The sequence below is a fragment of the Moschus berezovskii genome, chromosome 2, assembly GCF_049115385.1.
Source record: "Moschus berezovskii isolate FMDL1 chromosome 2, NW_MosBer_1.0, whole genome shotgun sequence".
Lineage (NCBI taxonomy): Eukaryota > Metazoa > Chordata > Mammalia > Artiodactyla > Moschidae > Moschus > Moschus berezovskii.
Genome location: NC_142461.1, coordinates 15,598,332 through 15,615,606, shown reverse-complemented (window position 1 = coordinate 15,615,606; position 17,275 = coordinate 15,598,332). Strand labels below are relative to the sequence as shown.

Genomic DNA, 17,275 nt, shown 5'->3' with positions numbered 1-17,275 from the left:
TTGGGAACCAGAAGCTCCTAGGATGGCCCAAGTGGAGGCTGTTGCAAAACTCCGGATGAAAGATGGGCACAGACTCTAGAGATACTTGGGAGACAGACTCTACAGGACTTCGTAGTTGTTGAACTGTGACGGGAGGAGGGTGCTGGGGCAAGAGAGGCACGGGGCCAGGATAGCTTCCAGTGCCCGCAGCAGTCAGGCCTGGGCTCTGCATCACCGTCACCAGGAAATACCGGGCTGGCTCTGGCCTGCTCCGCCATTCCTGTCTTGTCTGTGTTCCAGAGGGAGCTGAAGGAGCAGCTTCAGGCCCTTCAGGACAGTGAGCGGGAACACACGGAAGCGCTGCAGCTGCTCAAGCGACAGCTGGCAGAGACCAAGGTGAGCCCGGCCTGGAGGTGGGGGCGAGGCTGGCTGAGGTGGGGCGGGGCTTCGTGGGGGCGGGGCCAGTTGGGCACTTGAAGGGCGGGGAATCGAGCCCGCTGCGGGCGGGGCTTCGAGGTCCCAAGCTCCAGGTGAGAGGGGTGGGCCGTGCGGACGCGGCGGAGGCTGGGGCTTCTGCGAAGGTAAAGGGCAGGGACCTTCTCCCAGATGACGGAAGGAAAGGATTTGGGCTGGTTCCCGGGGTTAAGGATAGGATCCTCGCTCCCTGCTTTGGGTGAAATTTGAGGTGGGATCAGGGACCCTCTAGGAAAACCCTGACGTCCTACGGGACTGGAAGAAGGTACCTAGTCTCTTTTTCCTCTCCTGTTATTAAACACATCCATTTTCAGAGTTAGCAATCCCTCCAAGTCCTCCCGATGATTTGTGGCTCAGTCCTGGTATAATCTCCTCTCTGAAACTCAGACCGTGAAGATATAAAGAGTAGGGGAAAAGAAAAGTCCTTTTCCTTGACCTGAGAGGAAGGCTGTGGGTTCTCATCCAGGCACTCCATGCTGTGTGACTTTGGGTAAACTCTATACTTTTCTGCACTCTTAATCTTCCCATCTGTGCAGCAGAGACTCTGCCATGCTCTGTCCAACCATGCTGTTCTAAATCCTAGCACACTTCCAAGGGGCTCCTTCCAAGTCCTCCACAGATATCTCTCTAACTGAGCAAGGCTTGCTTTGCTCTCTGCTGTCCTTCTGGGACCACGCACCAGGGACCTAGACCTGGCTGCTAAGCTCTTGGGTGATTTCATTGTCCTGGTAGCTCAGTGGTAAAGAACCCGCCTGCCAGTGCAGGAGACGAAAGAGACGTGGATTCAATCCCTGGGTCGGGAAGATCCCCTGGAGGAGGGCATGGTAACCCACTCCAGTGTCCTTGCCTGGAGAACCCCATGGACAGAGGAGTCTGGCAGGCTACAGTCCATGGAGTCGCAGAGTCGGACACGACTGAAGTGACTTAGCACACACAGCACAGCACTCCATTTGCAGAGATGCCACTGCCAGCAGTAGCTGGAGGCGAGCCTTAGGAATGTTCTGGGCCTCCAGAGGTCACTGGAGAGGCCATTGGAGATCCAGACTTGTGCCCCATCTTGGCTGCCAACCCACCGTGGGGTCTCAGGGAGGTCATGACAGACATTTCTTCAGAGAACATTCTGTCCAGCCTCCAGACAGTACCCTCAGTGGGCAACAGATGAGAAACAGACCCAGAACTCTGGCATCTTTGCTTCTCACAGCCTCAGTTTCCCCACCTGTGTGGGGATCCGTACCTCTCAGGTGGAGAGAAGCAAATGGAAGCCTCTGTCTGGGTGAGAGGGGAATATTATGGTCTATTTTTCTCCCCAGCATTCTGTTCTTCTCTCCAACCACCCCCCCCACCATTGTTTTTCTCCACTGACCTCTTCCTCCCCTGCCTTCCTGTCCATCTGTCTACCTCTGGGGGGTCCTGTGGGGCCACCTTCCCCTCCAGTTCCCCCAGCCTTGCTTCCTGTCTGGACTGGGGTGTTTATACAAGAAATGCCTATGGATGCTTTGGAGGTCATATTTCACCTGGTGCCTGACTCGGCTCAGCTTTCTTGCGGCGCCTGCCCCTCCAGTGGCCCGGCTTGAGGGCCCGTCTGATCTCCCTCCCTGGGCCCAATGTTTTCCTTGGTCGGCCCTGACCAAGTGACGCATTCTTGGCAGGGTATTTTTCTGAAACAGCCCCAGCTCCTCCAAGCCCCAGTGTGTTCCCAGGGATGTGGTGGGCTGAGGTGGGGGCTACTTTCCCAGTCGAGGCACTGAAGGGATTGGGGGTGGGGTGGGCCTGGCTCTGTCCTAGAAAAAAACTAGAGTAAATGGGGCACACCAGTTTAGCTGAATCTTTCTCTGTGCTGGGAATTGTGTTCCCCACCCATTATCCTGCTGAACTGCACAGAACATCACCTCCATGACCACAGGATTCCCCAGAACCTATACACTGTCTGGCACAAAATAAATCAGTTCAGTTCAGTCACTCAGTCATGTCCGACTCTGTGACTCCATGGACTGCAACACGCCAGGCTTCTCTGTCCATCACCAACTCCCGGAGCTTGCTCAGACTCATGTCCATTGAGTCAGTGACGCCATCCAATCATCTCATCCTCTGTCATCCCCTTCTCCTGCCTTCAATCTCCTCCTGCCACAATTGTGCCTTCAATTGTGCCTGCTGCCACAACGATAAATAGTTGTGGAACAAATGAGTGAGAAAAAAACACACCTTTTGAAGAAGGAATTGTTGTCTCCATTTTATTAGCAAGGAGACTGAGGCCTGGAGAGATTGTGGGACATGCCTGAGGCCCCATGGCTAGTAAGTAGCTAATTGACAGCTTACTGTCTTATTCTGTCAGATCATAGGGCATATTCCAGCCTCACGCTGGGTTGTCCTCAGCAAGATCTCTGTCTCTGTGGTCTGCAAGCTGGAGAGGCCTAGAGAACCCATCAGGGACATACTTGGGCCTCCTGGGGTGGCTGTCACTCTGATGTTTCACTTCTGAGCTCCCTCTCCCAGCTTCTTTCTCTCCTCTTGTGTTGGAGACACTTGGCCCCTACCAAGAAAGATGATGGAGTCTGCACCCACCTCTGCAGATCAGTCTTGGGCCAGACCCTTCCTTCCTTCACCATTCAAGCATGTTCTGACCATCAACCTTGTGCCAGGCCCTGGGATAGGCACAAGGAGTGGAGAGTTAAGAAAGATGTCATTCCTCCCCAGGAGGGGTTCGTTCACTAGCTGGAGAACCACATAAAATGTGGGACAGCCTATTAAGAATATTTACAAAATGCTGTGGGAACATTTAGCCTTTTTAACTGGCTGCAAAAGTTAGGGAAGGTATCACAGAGAAGGGAGCTTTTGGTCTGGGTCTCACAGGATGAGTAGGAGTTTGCCAGTTGAATAAAGCATTTGCTGGGGGAGGGGTCCTGCTGCGTGAGGCTAAGCTCTAGGTGGGTAGGCTTACAGGGCAATGGCACTAGAGTGGTAAGCTGTGATTAGAGTGAGGACTTTGAATTCCAGACTAAGGAATTTAGCGCCATACTAAATCAAGGCGCCAAGAGATGTTCCTGAATACAAGACTGACTGTGACCCAGTTTGCACTTTAAAAGGATCACTCTGGCAGCAAGTTTGTTGGCAAAGATTAGGTATAGTTGACACGTTAAACCAGTGAGTTGGTGGAACCCAGGGGCATGCGTGGAGGAGGCAGGTGGAAAGATGAATGTGGCACTCAGGAGACATGTAAGGCCTTCAAGATGGATGGATCTGAAAAGCAGCCTCAGAGTAGCAGGAATTGAAGACGAGGGAGGGCATGTCATGTATGAACAAAAGGAGCCAGGACTGGATGAGTCCTCAGGAACAGGGATGGCAGGGAGGGAGAAGCCACAGAGGTGGGAGGCAAACCATAATTCTCGACTGGTAGAGGCTGGCCCTTGGGCCAAATGCTGCTGCAGACTGGCTGAGGAGGAGCCAGAAGGGCTGGCCATGAGATTTAGGGTTCTTTGGAGGCAGCAGCAAATGGTCCAGGGCGGGCAGGCCCCATCTTACCCACCATGACCTGCCGCTGCAGAAACCTCGCCTTCCCTGGGTGAGGGGGTTCCAAGAGGCCACAGGCAGCCTGGCCCTTCATCCCCAGCCTCTCCCTTCACCACCCCCTTTGTCTGCCTGGCGAGCTGGGTGGGCATGCGCAGGGAGGCTGGCCCACTGCCAGCAGCTCTTCCTGCCGGCCCACAGCCACGACCGGGAGAGAACAGGCCCTAATTGAGCCTTTGTGGAGCTTCCCACAGAGCCCTGGGCACTGAACACAGCGGGGTCTCTGACTCTGTGAACTCCCAGTCAGAATCCCACAAAGTCAAATTGCAGAGGCAGGCCCCACATGCTGCTGCCGCTGAGCAGAACTTTTGTACCCTGTGTCATCCTGCCTCTTGCTGTCCCCTCGGCCCGTCCCCCCCTCCACCCCCAACTGACATCCTGCTCAACCTTCAGGGCCCAGCTCAGCAGCCATCTCTCCATGGAGACTTCTGGGATGTGCCTGTTCCAGTGTTTAAATAGCCAGGCTCTGGGGCTGCACCTCAAACAGCGTCATACATTTTGTGAACCTCCCCTCACTTATCGTAGCCCTGCAATGTTACCCTCTTCCCAGATAAGAAACTAAGGTTCAGAGATATCAGGTTCAGAGATATCAGGCGACTAAAGTTGCCACAGCGGGAGACCCAGGTCCCTTGGGCACCAAAGCTATGCCTTTTACTACTTGACCCCCTCTTGGGCCTGGCAGTGCCCTTGGGGACAGAGAATCAATCAAGTCCATGCTTGTCTTTCTGTGACAATGGCTTTAACCCCCAACTCTTGTTCCCTGGCAAGAGGATCTGGGGGTGGTGGGACAGGGTGAGTGACCCCCAAATTTGCCCAGTACGTTGCCATTTATAAAGTGCTCAGACATCTATGATCTCCTTGGCATCTTTGCTTAGGCTGCGTGAGTGATGTTTTTTAAAAAATAAAAATGTCACTGTCTCCTAGACTGAGCTCAACATCTGCTCCCTGCCCATCCCCCGACATCCCTGGCCCGCTTCCTCATCCCTCCGGTCCCCAAGCCAGAAATCTGGACATCATCCCCACACCTGTCTCTCTTTCACCCCTACAGCCAGTCAGTTGGTCACCAGGGCCACTGAGGCTCCCCCTACAGATGTCTTTCAAGCCATGTCCGTCTGCTGTTCCTCTAGCTCAAGCCTCATTGTCTCGCCTGGACCACTTCATTTGTTTCCGAAGGGAGACTGTTTGTTGTCCCTGATCAGGCCAGTTCTCTTCTGCCTCCGTGCCTTTTGCCATTTCCCCACTGAATGCACATTTCCCGGCCTTTCCTCTCTGCGTGCCAAGACCCTCGGTTTCCTCCTCTCACACAGGGATCACCCCATGCATTCTCCCTGACTAACCCCTGATGACTGTGTTCACAGTCTTCCACCAAAAGCCTGCGGACCACCATCGGGGAGGTGTTCGAGCGGCTGCACCGGCTGCTGCGGGAGCGGCAGAAGGCCATGCTGGAGGAGCTGGAGGCAGACACGGCTCGCACCCTAACCGACATCGAGCAGAAAGTCCAGCGCTACAGCCAGCAGCTGCGCAAGGTGCAGGAGGGGGCACAGATCCTGCAAGAGCGGCTGGCCGAGACCGACCGGCATACCTTCCTGGCCGGCATGGCCTCACTCTCCGAGCGGTGAGTACCTGCCTGCCCCGGCGTCTTCTCCAGATGGGTCACCCCTCCCTGGCCCCTGTAGGATGGAGGGAATGGAGGCAGATGGGGGTGGTTAGCAAAGAAATCATTCATTAAAATCTCCATCAAACACACAGGACATCTGCTCTGTGCCATAGCCTGGGGTGAAGGCTTTGTGTTCGCACGCTATTTTATACATAATATTTATAATCCTATAGGATATTACTTGTTTTGCATAATTATATTTTATACTATTTATTATAATATATAATTTTTATAAGCCTACTAGCCCCTTGGAGGTCATTAGCACTGTCATCCCTATTTCACACATGTAGAAACTGAGGCACAGAGAAACTGGAGCAACTGGCAAAAGCCCTTCATCTAGTACATGGGGGAGCCAGGATTCAAGCCCAGGCCTCTTTGGTTCCATAGCTACCTTTAATAATAATACCTGAGACTTCCCTGGTGGTCCAGTGGTAAAAACTCCTTGTTCCCACTGCAGGTGGCATAGATTTGATCCCTGGCTGGGGAACTAAGATCCTGCATGCTGCGTAGTGTGCCCTCCCCCAAATAACAAATAAACAAAACTTGAAAATAAAAATAATAACACTTAATTATTGATTTTCCCTTGTGGCTCAGCTGGTAAAGAATCCACCTGAAATGCTGGAGACCTGGGTTCGATCCCTGGGTTGGGAAGATCCCCTACAGAAGGAAATGGCAACCCACTGGAGAATTCCATAGACTATATAGTCTATGGGGTTGCAAAGAGTCAGACATGACTGAATGACCTTGACTGTTACTTTCAATGACCAGTACTGATAGCTGATGTCATGTATTGTGTTGATCATGAGGCACACACCGTGCTAAGCGTTTTACATGCATTAAGCAGCACAGTGTTCACAAGCCTAGGGGGCAGGTGTTATCATAGTTCCCATTTTAAAGATGAAGAAACTGAGGGTGATAGCTAGAGAATTAGGAAGTGGTAGAAGCAAGCACTTGAGTCTGGGTATGGAAGACTTCCCACGCATGGCCTCTCCCTATGCCAGCAACCCTAAAGGGGCTGGGACGGGAATCTAGCCCCCAATGTGGTCTGCTCTCTTGCTCTCTTTCCAGGCTCAAAGGGAAAATCCACGAGACCAACCTAACCTATGAAGACTTCCCAACCTCCAAGTACACAGGCCCCCTGCAGTACACCATCTGGAAGTCCCTGTTCCAAGACATCCACCCAGGTAAGGCCCTTCCTGCCACTCACCCGAGGGCCCAGGAAGAGGCAAGGATCGCCACAGGTCGGAGCTAGATGGGCCGCTGCCCAGTCCAGCCCCCTGCTCTACACACAGCATGGGGGCAGGGAAGAGGGATGGGAAGGGTGCCTCATGAGCGCCTACTATGTTCCGGGGCCTGTACTGGGCACCTGCAGTAGCTCAACCAAGGGGATCTTTATATTGATACAACTCTAGGAGGTTGGTTCTACTAGTGTGCCCATTATCCAGATGAAGAGACTGAGGCTCGGGCTGTTCACTCATTCACTCTATGAGTGCAGAAGAGATCAAGCACCTACCTCACACCAGGCACTATTCTAGGTACTGAAGATAAAGCAGTGAACGAAACAGGCAAAACTTCCTACCCTCATGCATCTCAGTCATGTAATAGGGTGTGAGAGAGAAAGAAAACAAAATTAAATAAGTAAAATACGTAGTTTATTCAGTCAGTTCAGTTCAGTCGCTCAGTCGTGTCCGACTCTCCGGGACCCCATGAATCACAGCACGCCAGGCCTCCCTGTCCATCACCAACTCCCGGAGTTCACTCAAACTCATGTCCACAGAGTCGGTGATGCCATCCAGCCATCTCATTCTCCGTCGTCCCCTTCTCCTCCCGCCCCCAACCTTTCCCAGCATCAGAGTCTTTTCCAGTGAGTCAACTCGTCACAAGAGGTGGCCAAAGTATTGCAGTTTCAGCTTTAGCATCAGTCCTTCCAATAGTGATAAAAGATAAGGAAGGGGGCTAACAGCTGTTGAGGTAGGATAAAGCGTTTAGTAGTGGATAGTCAGAAGACCTCCTGGAGAAGGAGGGAGTAAAGACCTGAAGGAAGAAGAAGAGTGAGCCATGTAGCTACCCTGGGAAGAGTGCTCCTGGCAGTGGGAATAGCAAGTGCAAAGGCTGCGGGGCAGGAGCAAGACGGCCATGTTCAGGGAAGAGCAAGGAGACCGGTGTGGCTGGAGTGGAATGGGGGAGAAGGAGAGTGGAGGCAGCAGCAGGCAGACCATGAGGGCCTGGGGGCCCAGGTGAAAACTTTCTATGTCGTGCTGAGTGAGATGGGAGCCATTGGAGGGTTTGGGACAGTAACATAAAGTAATGTGAGTTTTTAAAGTATTCCTCGGGCCGCTGAGTTGAGACTAGACTGCAAGGAGTAAAGGGTAGAGGTCAGGAGCCTATTGCAGTAAGCCAGGTGAGAGGTGACGCTGGCCTGAAGCCGGGTGATAGCAGTGCTCATGGTGAGACGTGGTTGGACTTAGGATCCATACTGAACAGAAAGTCAGCAGGATTTTCTAACGCATTAGATCTCAGATGTGAGAAAGAAAAAACTAAAAAAACCATAAGGAAGACTACAACGATTTTGGCTGCGGTGACTGGGAAGATGGAGTCGTAAGCATGTGGGGTTCGGGATGCCTATTAGATGTCTCAGAGCAGAGGTGGAGAAGGCAGTGGAAATGACACGCATGCAGTTCAGGAGGAGGGTCTGGGCCAGTGGCGTCCGCGTGTGGACGGTACCAAATGAGCCAGGATGAGATCACCTAGGAGGTGAGTTGCGGGTAGGGAGAAAAGAGAGAGGACCATGCTAACAGTTGGAGCCCTGGGGCCCTCCTAGAAGTCAAGGACAGGAAGGGGACCCAGTCAAGGAAACCGAGAAGGAATAGCCAGAGGATAGGAGGAAGACCTGGCCCATCCTGGAAGCCAGGTGGAGAAAGTGTTTCGAGGAGGGGGAGTGGCTGGTGGTGGCCAGGCTGCAACGCCAAGCATGGGAGGATCAGCACTGACTGTTCTCTTGGTCTCGATGGCCTTGACAGGGGCCGCTCTGGTGGAGCGATGGAGGCAAATCCTGATTGGAGGCCATCCAAGAGAGGAAGTGGAGACAGTGCTTTCAAAGAGTTTTATTGATGGGAAGGAGAGAGAGTGTGGCGGGAGCTGTTTGTTTAAGATAGAAGAAATGATAGCCTGTTTGGGGGGGGGGGAGGGGGGCTTCCCTGGTGGCTTAGCTGGTAAAGAATCCACCTGCAAAGCAGCAGACCCTGGTTCGACTCCTGGGTTGGAAAGATCTCCTGGAGGAGGGCATGGCAACCTACTCCAGTATTCTTACCTGGAGAATCCCCATGGACAGAGGAGCCTAGCAGTCTATAGTCCATGGGGTCGCAAAGAGTCAGACATGACTGAGCAACTCAGCACAGCGCATGGGGTCAGTGGGCCACAGAAAAGATGCAATAGAACAAGGAAGAATTGAGGCGGAATGAGAGAGAGTTGCTGGAGTGCTGTCGGGTGTGGGGTCCACCCCAGCCTCTGCTGGGAGTCTGGAGAAGGTATAACACATGGATGCTGAAGCAGAGGGGCAGGTGGTGAGAACTTGTGGGAATTCTGTTCTGATAGCTTTGCCTTTTCCAGTAAGGCAGGAAGCAAGGTCATCCGCTGGGATGAGAATGGGCCAGAGAAGGTGTTGAGAGGTTGGCTGAGAGGGGAGAAAGTCTGAAATGGATTTCTAGTAGAGTCAATAGACCCTGGGGCTCTGAGATCAACACCTTCCCAACATTACACAACCCACCAGGGCATCAGGGTCGAACCTATTGGCATCAGGGACCCTTCTGTGTTGAGTCAGGCGCAATGTCCTATAGAGAGGAGACACGGATGTAGAGGGGACTAGTCCCTAAGAGATAGACACTATTATTATTTTTTAGATGAGGAAACTGAGGCACAGAACTGTTAGGAACTGGTCATGGTCATAACCTGGATTAATGGTACAACCAGGATTTGAACCAGATCCATCAGACCCAAAGGGGGTGCCCTTCCCTACTAAGCCTACCAGGCATTCTCTGGCCTCATATCACCAACCCAGGAAGGCTGCTGGGGAGGCTGAGGCTCAGAGAGGCTCACCGATTTTCCCAGGTCACACAGCGATCAGAGTTCTTTGCACCTGTCTGGATTCATTCTTTCATTCTACAAACATTGAAAGTCCTTTGAGGCACGTTCAGGAGAGACAGATGGGACAACAGATCCTGATAGTCCATGGGAAAAGAGCCATGATGAGGGACTTACACAGGGCCATGGGAGCCCAAGAGGCAACAGGAAGCTCTGGGTGGGTCAGGGAAGGAGCCAGGGGAACACTGAGCAGATGGTGTTTGCACTGAGCACTGAAAACTGAAGGCTTTCCCACTCAGGGAGGATGTGGCCTAGAGGTGTCCCCAGACAATCCCTGGCATTGAGAACGATATACGCAAAGCATCCCAGGATGCTCACGATTGGCCTCCAGGATGCAGAAGGACTGAGGACAATCACTGAGGGTGTGCCTACTGGACAGGGATGGGGCTCCCCTCTAGGTGACTGAGGGCTGCCTCTCATGCATCATGACCGATTTCACAAAGATGAAGGATAGTTCCTAGTACCCTTTAGTCTGGATCTGTGCCCTCGTTGACAAAGGGGGCAGTAGTTGGGGGAAGGGCCCATTTTCCAGCCGACTGGGTAGGGCTCTGGACTATCCTCCTGGGGTGGGGGTGGGGGGGGTTCTGTGTGCTCCCAGCCTTGGAGGGACCTTCACAGTGGGACCCAGCAGGGTGAGGGCCACACATGGGTGAAGCGGCATAATTCAAGGAAGCAAGAAGCCCAGCCAAGGGTCCTGACCCCTCCCCTGACCCAGGGAAGCCCCTCAGGCAGATGGTCTCAGGAGATAGTTTATCTCAGCTGCCACCTGCCCCACCCTCCTCACAGCTCAGGGAGGCAATCCAGGCAGTTAAACTTTATATATCAAGGCACTGTGAGATCTGGGCCCTGCCAGTCTCTCCTTCTCCCTCTACATCACACCCAGACACACGGAACCATCTTCAGGTCTCACATGAAGCATATGCCCTCTCCTGCACACTTTTCTCACTTTTGCACAAGCAGTTCCCTTTACCTAAAACCCTCGACACAAACCTCAGTCTTTGAGAACTAACTCCTCCTCTCTTTCACATCTTAGTTTATAAACACCTCCTCTGAAATGCCTTCCTGGATTTCTCCAAGTAGCCCTGGGCTTTCCTGGTCTTGCTGTCTAATTAACGTCTGCATGGCTGTCTCTCTCACTAGACTGTGAGCTCTGAGAGGTCAGGGGCTGAGTCTGATTCATCACTCTACATCCCCAGCAGCCAGTGCAGTAAATGTTTGTGGATGATTGAATAAAGAAATGAATGAGTCCTGGTCTCAGTTCTGCTACTAGAATAGCCTGGTATTAAGGAGGTGCTCAGTGATTATTTGTTAAATGAAGGCACTTGCTGCACATCCTTGGACAAGTCCCTTCCTCCCTCCAAGCCTCTGTCTCTTCCTCTATTATAGGGATACTAGTGTTCCCTTCTTGACTCCCGGACAAGAGAGCAAACGGATGTGGGAATTTGCTGATTGCCCCAGGGCAGGCTTTCTCAGCCTCAGAACTATTGACATTTGAGGCTGGATAATTCCTTGTCTTGGGAGCTGTCCTGTCCAATGTATGATGTTTAACAGCATCCCTGGTCTCTACCCAACTAGATGCTACACACACATACACACCCAGATGTGACAACCAAATATATCTCATTCATTGTCCAATGCCCCTATGAGGCAGATCCACCCCAGTTAAGAATGACTTCTCCAGAGAAAGCAGCCTGTAGGAGAGGGGCTGAGGGAGCCCCAGTGTGTGCTCTGAACATCCTGCCAAGGCTAGCAGCCCCTGGGGGTTCAGAGAACAGTGACCTGGTTAGCTGGACCGCTTCCTTTGTCTGTAGGGCCTGTGAAGTCACTCTGGCTCTTCTGCCAAAACCAAGGCTCTTTATGTCTAGATGGGAGGGGCAGGCGCCTCCAGGGACCTAGCCCTGGATTCCAGCAGCTTCCTGCCTACCCGCCTTCCAGTTCAGGCTTCCTACTAGGTCACCAGAGAATTTTATCTAGCACCTGTCACTCCCCTGCTCTGGAACCTCGACTCTCCACCTCCACCCACACCCTTGCTCCACACCTCAGCTGACACTGGAAACCCTCCTCCAACTGTCTGGCCTGACTGCCCCATCTCCCGGGCACCAACTTCCTCCCCACCCAGGACAAGTGGCCATTGTCCAGAGGACACCAGACACTGCTTCCTTTGCTCCTGCCACCTCCCCCTGCTTATCTGAATCCAATCATTTGGGTTCCAGCATATTCACTGTCAAGCTGTGTGACCCAGGGCAGATCTCCACCCTGTCTGAGCCTGTTTCCTCATCTTCGAAACAGATGGTGGAAGGTGTGATTTATGCCCAGGGTAGGTAGGAGAATTAAATAAGATTATTTATTTGTGATAATAATCCTGGAACTTATTAAATGCATGATATCTATTTCGTATGATTATCATGAATCATCAGTCTTGCTGAACAGGCTTTCTGGGGCCACATAAAGGAAAGAACGTGGGTGAAAAGACATTAGCTCAAGTTCCGGTTCCACATCCACACCAAGTGGCAAATTAAGCAAGGCCCTTAATTCAGAGAAATCTCCTTGGAACCTCAGTTTCCTCTTCTGAAAAATGGGTACAGCAATTTGTGCTACTGGGGCTGCTGGGGTGGTCTCATAAGCTAGAGAATGTGAAAGTGAGTTTTTTTTAATGCCCCACTGGGTGCAGCTGAGCCTGAGTAGGCATGAGGAATCAGACTTTTTAAAGGCATGACCAGAGGAAAGAACCGATGGTATTTCTGTCAGGCCTCAAAGTTGTTGTCCTTGAGAATAAGGAGGCACAAATGACTTGTTGCCCAGTCTTTGGAGCTGCTGGACTTTGAAGTTTCTCTGTTGCTTGGGTCGCTGCAGTATATGGTTGATGGTGGCCAGGAGACAGATCCTGGGCCCACTGCAGTCCACACTCCTTCCTGAATGCCTTTTGACCTTGGGGTCTCTGTTCAGTTCAGTCCCTCAGTCTTTGCAACCCCATGGACTGCAGCACGCCAGGCTTCCCTGTCCATCACCAACTCCCAGAGCTCGCTCAAACTTCTGTCCATCGAGTCAGTGATGCCATCCTACCATCTCATCCTCTGTCATCCCCTTCTCCTGCATTCAATCTTTCCCAGCATCAGGGTCTTTTCCAATGAGTCAGTTCTTCGGATCAGGTAGCCAGAGTATTGGAGCTTCAGATCAGCATCAGTCCTTCCAATGAATATTCAGGACTAATTTCCTTTAGGATGGACTGGTTGGATCTCCTTGCAGTCCAAGGGACTCTCAAGAGTCTTCTCCAACACCACAGTTCAAAAGCATCAATTCTTCGGTGCTCAGCTTTCTTTATACTCCAACTCTCACATCCATACATGACTACTGGAAAAACCATAGCTTTGACTAGATAGACCTTTGTTGGCAAAGTAATGTCTCTGCTTTTTAATATGCTGTCTAGGTTGGTCATAGCTTTTCTTCCAAGGAGCAAGCATCTTTTAATTTCATGGCTGCAGTCACCATCTGCAGTGATCTTGGAGCCCAAGAAAATAAAGTCTGTCACTGTTTCCTTGTTTCCCCATCTAATTGCCATGAAGTGATGGGACAAGATGCCATGATCTTAGTTTTTTGAATGTTGAGTTTTAAGCCAACTTTTTCACTTTTCCTCTTTCACTTTCATCAAGAGGCTCTTTAGTTCCTCTTCGCTTAATGCCATAATGGTGGTGTCATCTGCATATCTGAGGTTATTGATATTTCTCCTGGCAATCTTGATTGCAGCTTGTGCTTCATCCAGCCTAGCGTTTCTCATGATGTATTCTGCATGTAAGTTAAATAAACAGGGTGACAATATACAGTCTTGACGAACTCCTCACTCAATTTGGAACCCGTCTGTTGTTTCTTGTCTAGTTCTAACTGTTGCTTCTTGACCTGCATACAGATTTCCCAGGAGGCAGATAAAGTGGTCTGGTATTCCCGTCTCTTGAAAAATTTTCCACAGTTTGTTGAAATCCACACAGTCAAAGGCTTTGGCATAGTCAATAAAGCAGAAGTAGATGTTCTTCTGGCACTCTCTTGCTTTTTCGATGATCCAGCGGATGTTGGCAGTTTGATTTCTGGTTCCTCTGCCTTTTCTAAATCCAGCTTGAACAAGTTCTCGGTTCATGTACTGTTGGAAGTCTGGCTCGGAGAATTTTGAGCATTACTTTGCTAGTGTGTGAGATGAGTGAAATTGTGTGGTAGTTTGAACATTCTTTAGTATTGCCTTTCTTTGGGATTGGAATGAAAACTGACCTTTTCCAGTCCTGTGGCCGTTGCTGAGTTTTTCAAATTTGCTGGAACATTGAGTGCAGCACTTTAATAGCATCATCTTTTAGAATTTGAAATAGCTCAACTGGAATTCCATCACCTCCACTATCTTGTTCGTAGTGATACTTCCTAAGGCCCACTTGACTTTGCACTCCAGGATGTCTGGCTCTAGGTGAGTGATTATCGTGGTTATCTGGGTCATGAAGATCTTTTTTGTACAGTTCTTCTGTGTATTCTTGCCACCTCTTCTTAATACCTTCTGCTTCTGCTAGGTCCATACAGTTTCTCCCCTTTAGTATGCCCATCTTTGCATGAAATGTTCCCTTGGTATCTCAAATTTCCTTGAAGAGATCTCTAGTCTTTCCTATTCTGTTGTTTTCCTCCGTTTCTTTGCATTGATCCCTGAGGAAGGCTTTCTTATCTCTCCTTGCTATTCTTTGGAACTCTGCATTCAGATGCTTATACCTTTCCTTTTCTCCTTTGCCTTTCACATCTCTTTTCTCAGCTATTTGTAAGGCCTCCTCAGACAACCACTTTGCCTTTTTGCATTTCTTTTTCTTGGGGATGGTCTTGATCACTGCCTCCTGTACAATGTCACAAACCTTGTCCATAGTTCTTCAGGCACTCTGTCTATCAGATCTAATCCCTTGAATCTATTTGTCACTTCCAATGTATAATCGTAAGGGATCTGATTTAGGTCGTACCTGAATGCTCTGACACTGTTTCCACTGTTTCCCCATCTATTTCCCGTGAAGTGATGGGACCAGATACCATGATCTTTGTTTTCTGAATGTTGAGCTTCAAGCCAACCTTTTCACTCTCCTCTTTCACTTTCATCAAGAGGCTTTTTAGTTCCTCTTCACTCTCTGCCATAAGGGTGGTGTCATCTGCATATCTGAGGTTATTGAGATTTCTCCCTGCAATCTTGATTCCAGCTTGTGCTTCTTCCAGCCCAGCGTTCCTCATGATGTACTCTGCATATAAGTTAAATAAGCAGGGTGACAATATACAACCTTGACGTACTCCTTTTCCTATTTGGAACTAGTCTGTTGTTCCATGTCCAGTTCTAACTATTGCTTCCTGACCTGCATACACGTTTCTCAAGAGGCAGACTTTATTTTTTTGGGCTCCAAAATCACTGCGGATGCTGATTGCAGCCATGAAATTAAAAGACGCTTACTCCTTGGAAGGAAAGTTATGACCAACATAGATAGCATATTAAAAAGCAGAGACATTACTCTGCCAACCAAGGTCCATCTAGTCAAGGCTATGGTTTTTCCCGTGGTCATGTATGGATGTGAGACTTGGACTGTGAAGAAAGCTGATCGCCAAAGAATTGATGCTTTTGAACTGTGGTGCTGGAGAAGACTCTTGAGAGTCCCTTGGACTGCAAGGAGATCCAACCAGTCCATTCTGAAGGAGATCAATCCTGGGTGTTCATTGGAAGGACTGATGCTAAAGCTGAAACTCCAATACTTTGGCCACCTCATATGAAGAGTTGAGTCACTGGAAAAGACTCTGATGCTGGGAAAGATTGGGGGCAGGAGGAGAAGGGGACAACAGAGTGAGATGGCTGGATGGCATCACAAACTCGATGGACATGAGTTTGAGTGATCTCCAGGAGTTGGTGATGGACAGGGAGGCCTGGCGTGCTGTGATTCATGGGGTCGCAAAGAGTCGGACACAACTGAGCGACTGAACTGAACTGAATGGTCTAGTGGTTTTCCCTACTTTCTTCAATTTAAGTCTGAATGTTGCAGTAAGAAGTTCTTGATCTGAGCCACAGTCAGTTCCTGATCTTGTTTTTGCTGCCTGTATAGAGCTCCTCCATCTTCGGCTGCAAATATAATCAGTCTGATTTCAGTATTGATCATCTGTGATGTCCATGTGTAGAGTCATCTCTTAGGTTGTTGGAAGAAGGTGTTTGCTATGACTAGTGCATTCTCTTGGCAAAACTCTGTTAGCCTTTGCCCTGCTTCATTTTGCACTCCAAGGCCAAACTTGCCTGTTACTCCAGGTATCTCTTGACTTCCTACTTTTGCATTCCAGTTCCCGATGATGAAAAGGACATCTTTTCTGGGTATTAGTTCTAGAAGGTCTTGTAGCTCCTCATAGAACAATTCAATTTCAGCTTCTTCAGCATTAGTGGCTGGGACACAGACTGGGATTACTGTGATATTGAATGGTTTGCCTTGGAAACGAACAGAGATCATTCTGTCGTTTTTCAGATTGCACCCAAGTACTGCATTTCTGACTCTTGTTGACTATGAGGGCTACTCCTTTCTTCTAAGGGATTCTTGCCCACAGAAGTAGGTATAATGATCATCTGAATCAAATTTGCCCGTTCCAGTCCATTTTAGTTCACTGATTCCTAGAAAGTCAATGTTCACTCTTGCTGTCTCCTGTTTGACCACTTCCAATTTACCTTGATTCTTGGATCTAACATTCCAGGTTTCTATGCAATGTTGTTCTTTACAGCATTGGACTTTACTTCCATCACCAGTCACATCCACAACTTAACACTGTTTTCGCTTTGTCTCCTTCTCTTTGTTCTCTCTGGAGTTATTTCTCCTCTCTTATCCAGTAGCATATTGGGCACCTCCTGACCTGGGGAGTTCATCTTTCAGAGTCCTATCTTTTTGCCTTTTCCTACTGTTCATGGGGTTCTCAAGGCAAGAATACTGAAGTGGTTTGCCACTCCCTTCTCCAGTGGACCACATTTTGTCAGAACTCTCCACCATGACCCATCCATCTTGGGTGGCCCTACACATCACAGCTCATAGTTTCATTGAGTTAGACAAGGCTGTGGTCCATGTGATCAGTTTGGTTAGTTTTCAGAGATGCTTAAATGGATGGAGAACACACCTGGAGACCATATGGGCTACCTAGGCTCCTGCTTTCTGTTTGTGTAAAACAGTGTCCCAGGACCTAGAAAAGAGCTCTGACCTTTAAAATGCTGAACCCCAGGCCTCAGGATTTGTTTTTTCTCGGAGAGTCTGGCACCTCTCCTGAAAATAAAGGATGGGTGGAAGGTTTGCCAGTCCCCATCTGGGGACCGACTTGTCAGAGTTCAGTTTGGTTCAGTCACGCAGTTGTGCCCAACTCTTTGCGACTCCATGGACCGCAGCATGCCAGGCCTCCCTGTCCATCACCAACTCCCAGAGGTTACACAAACTCATGTCCATTGAG

At 50.1% G+C, this 17,275-nt stretch overlaps 1 protein-coding gene across 2 annotated transcripts in view; it reads left to right on the top strand.

Moving 5' to 3' along the window:
• Positions 1 to 17,275, top strand: part of TRIM62 (tripartite motif containing 62) — a 38,995-nt gene that overhangs the window by 15,676 nt on the left and 6,044 nt on the right. For both annotated transcript variants that reach the window (XM_055398250.2, XM_088844754.1), the window contains 3 exons: positions 280 to 375; positions 5,376 to 5,632; positions 6,743 to 6,858. In XM_055398250.2, coding sequence (XP_055254225.1) covers positions 280 to 375; positions 5,376 to 5,632; positions 6,743 to 6,858 — 469 coding nt within the window. The remainder of the gene's footprint in view (positions 1 to 279; positions 376 to 5,375; positions 5,633 to 6,742; positions 6,859 to 17,275) is intronic.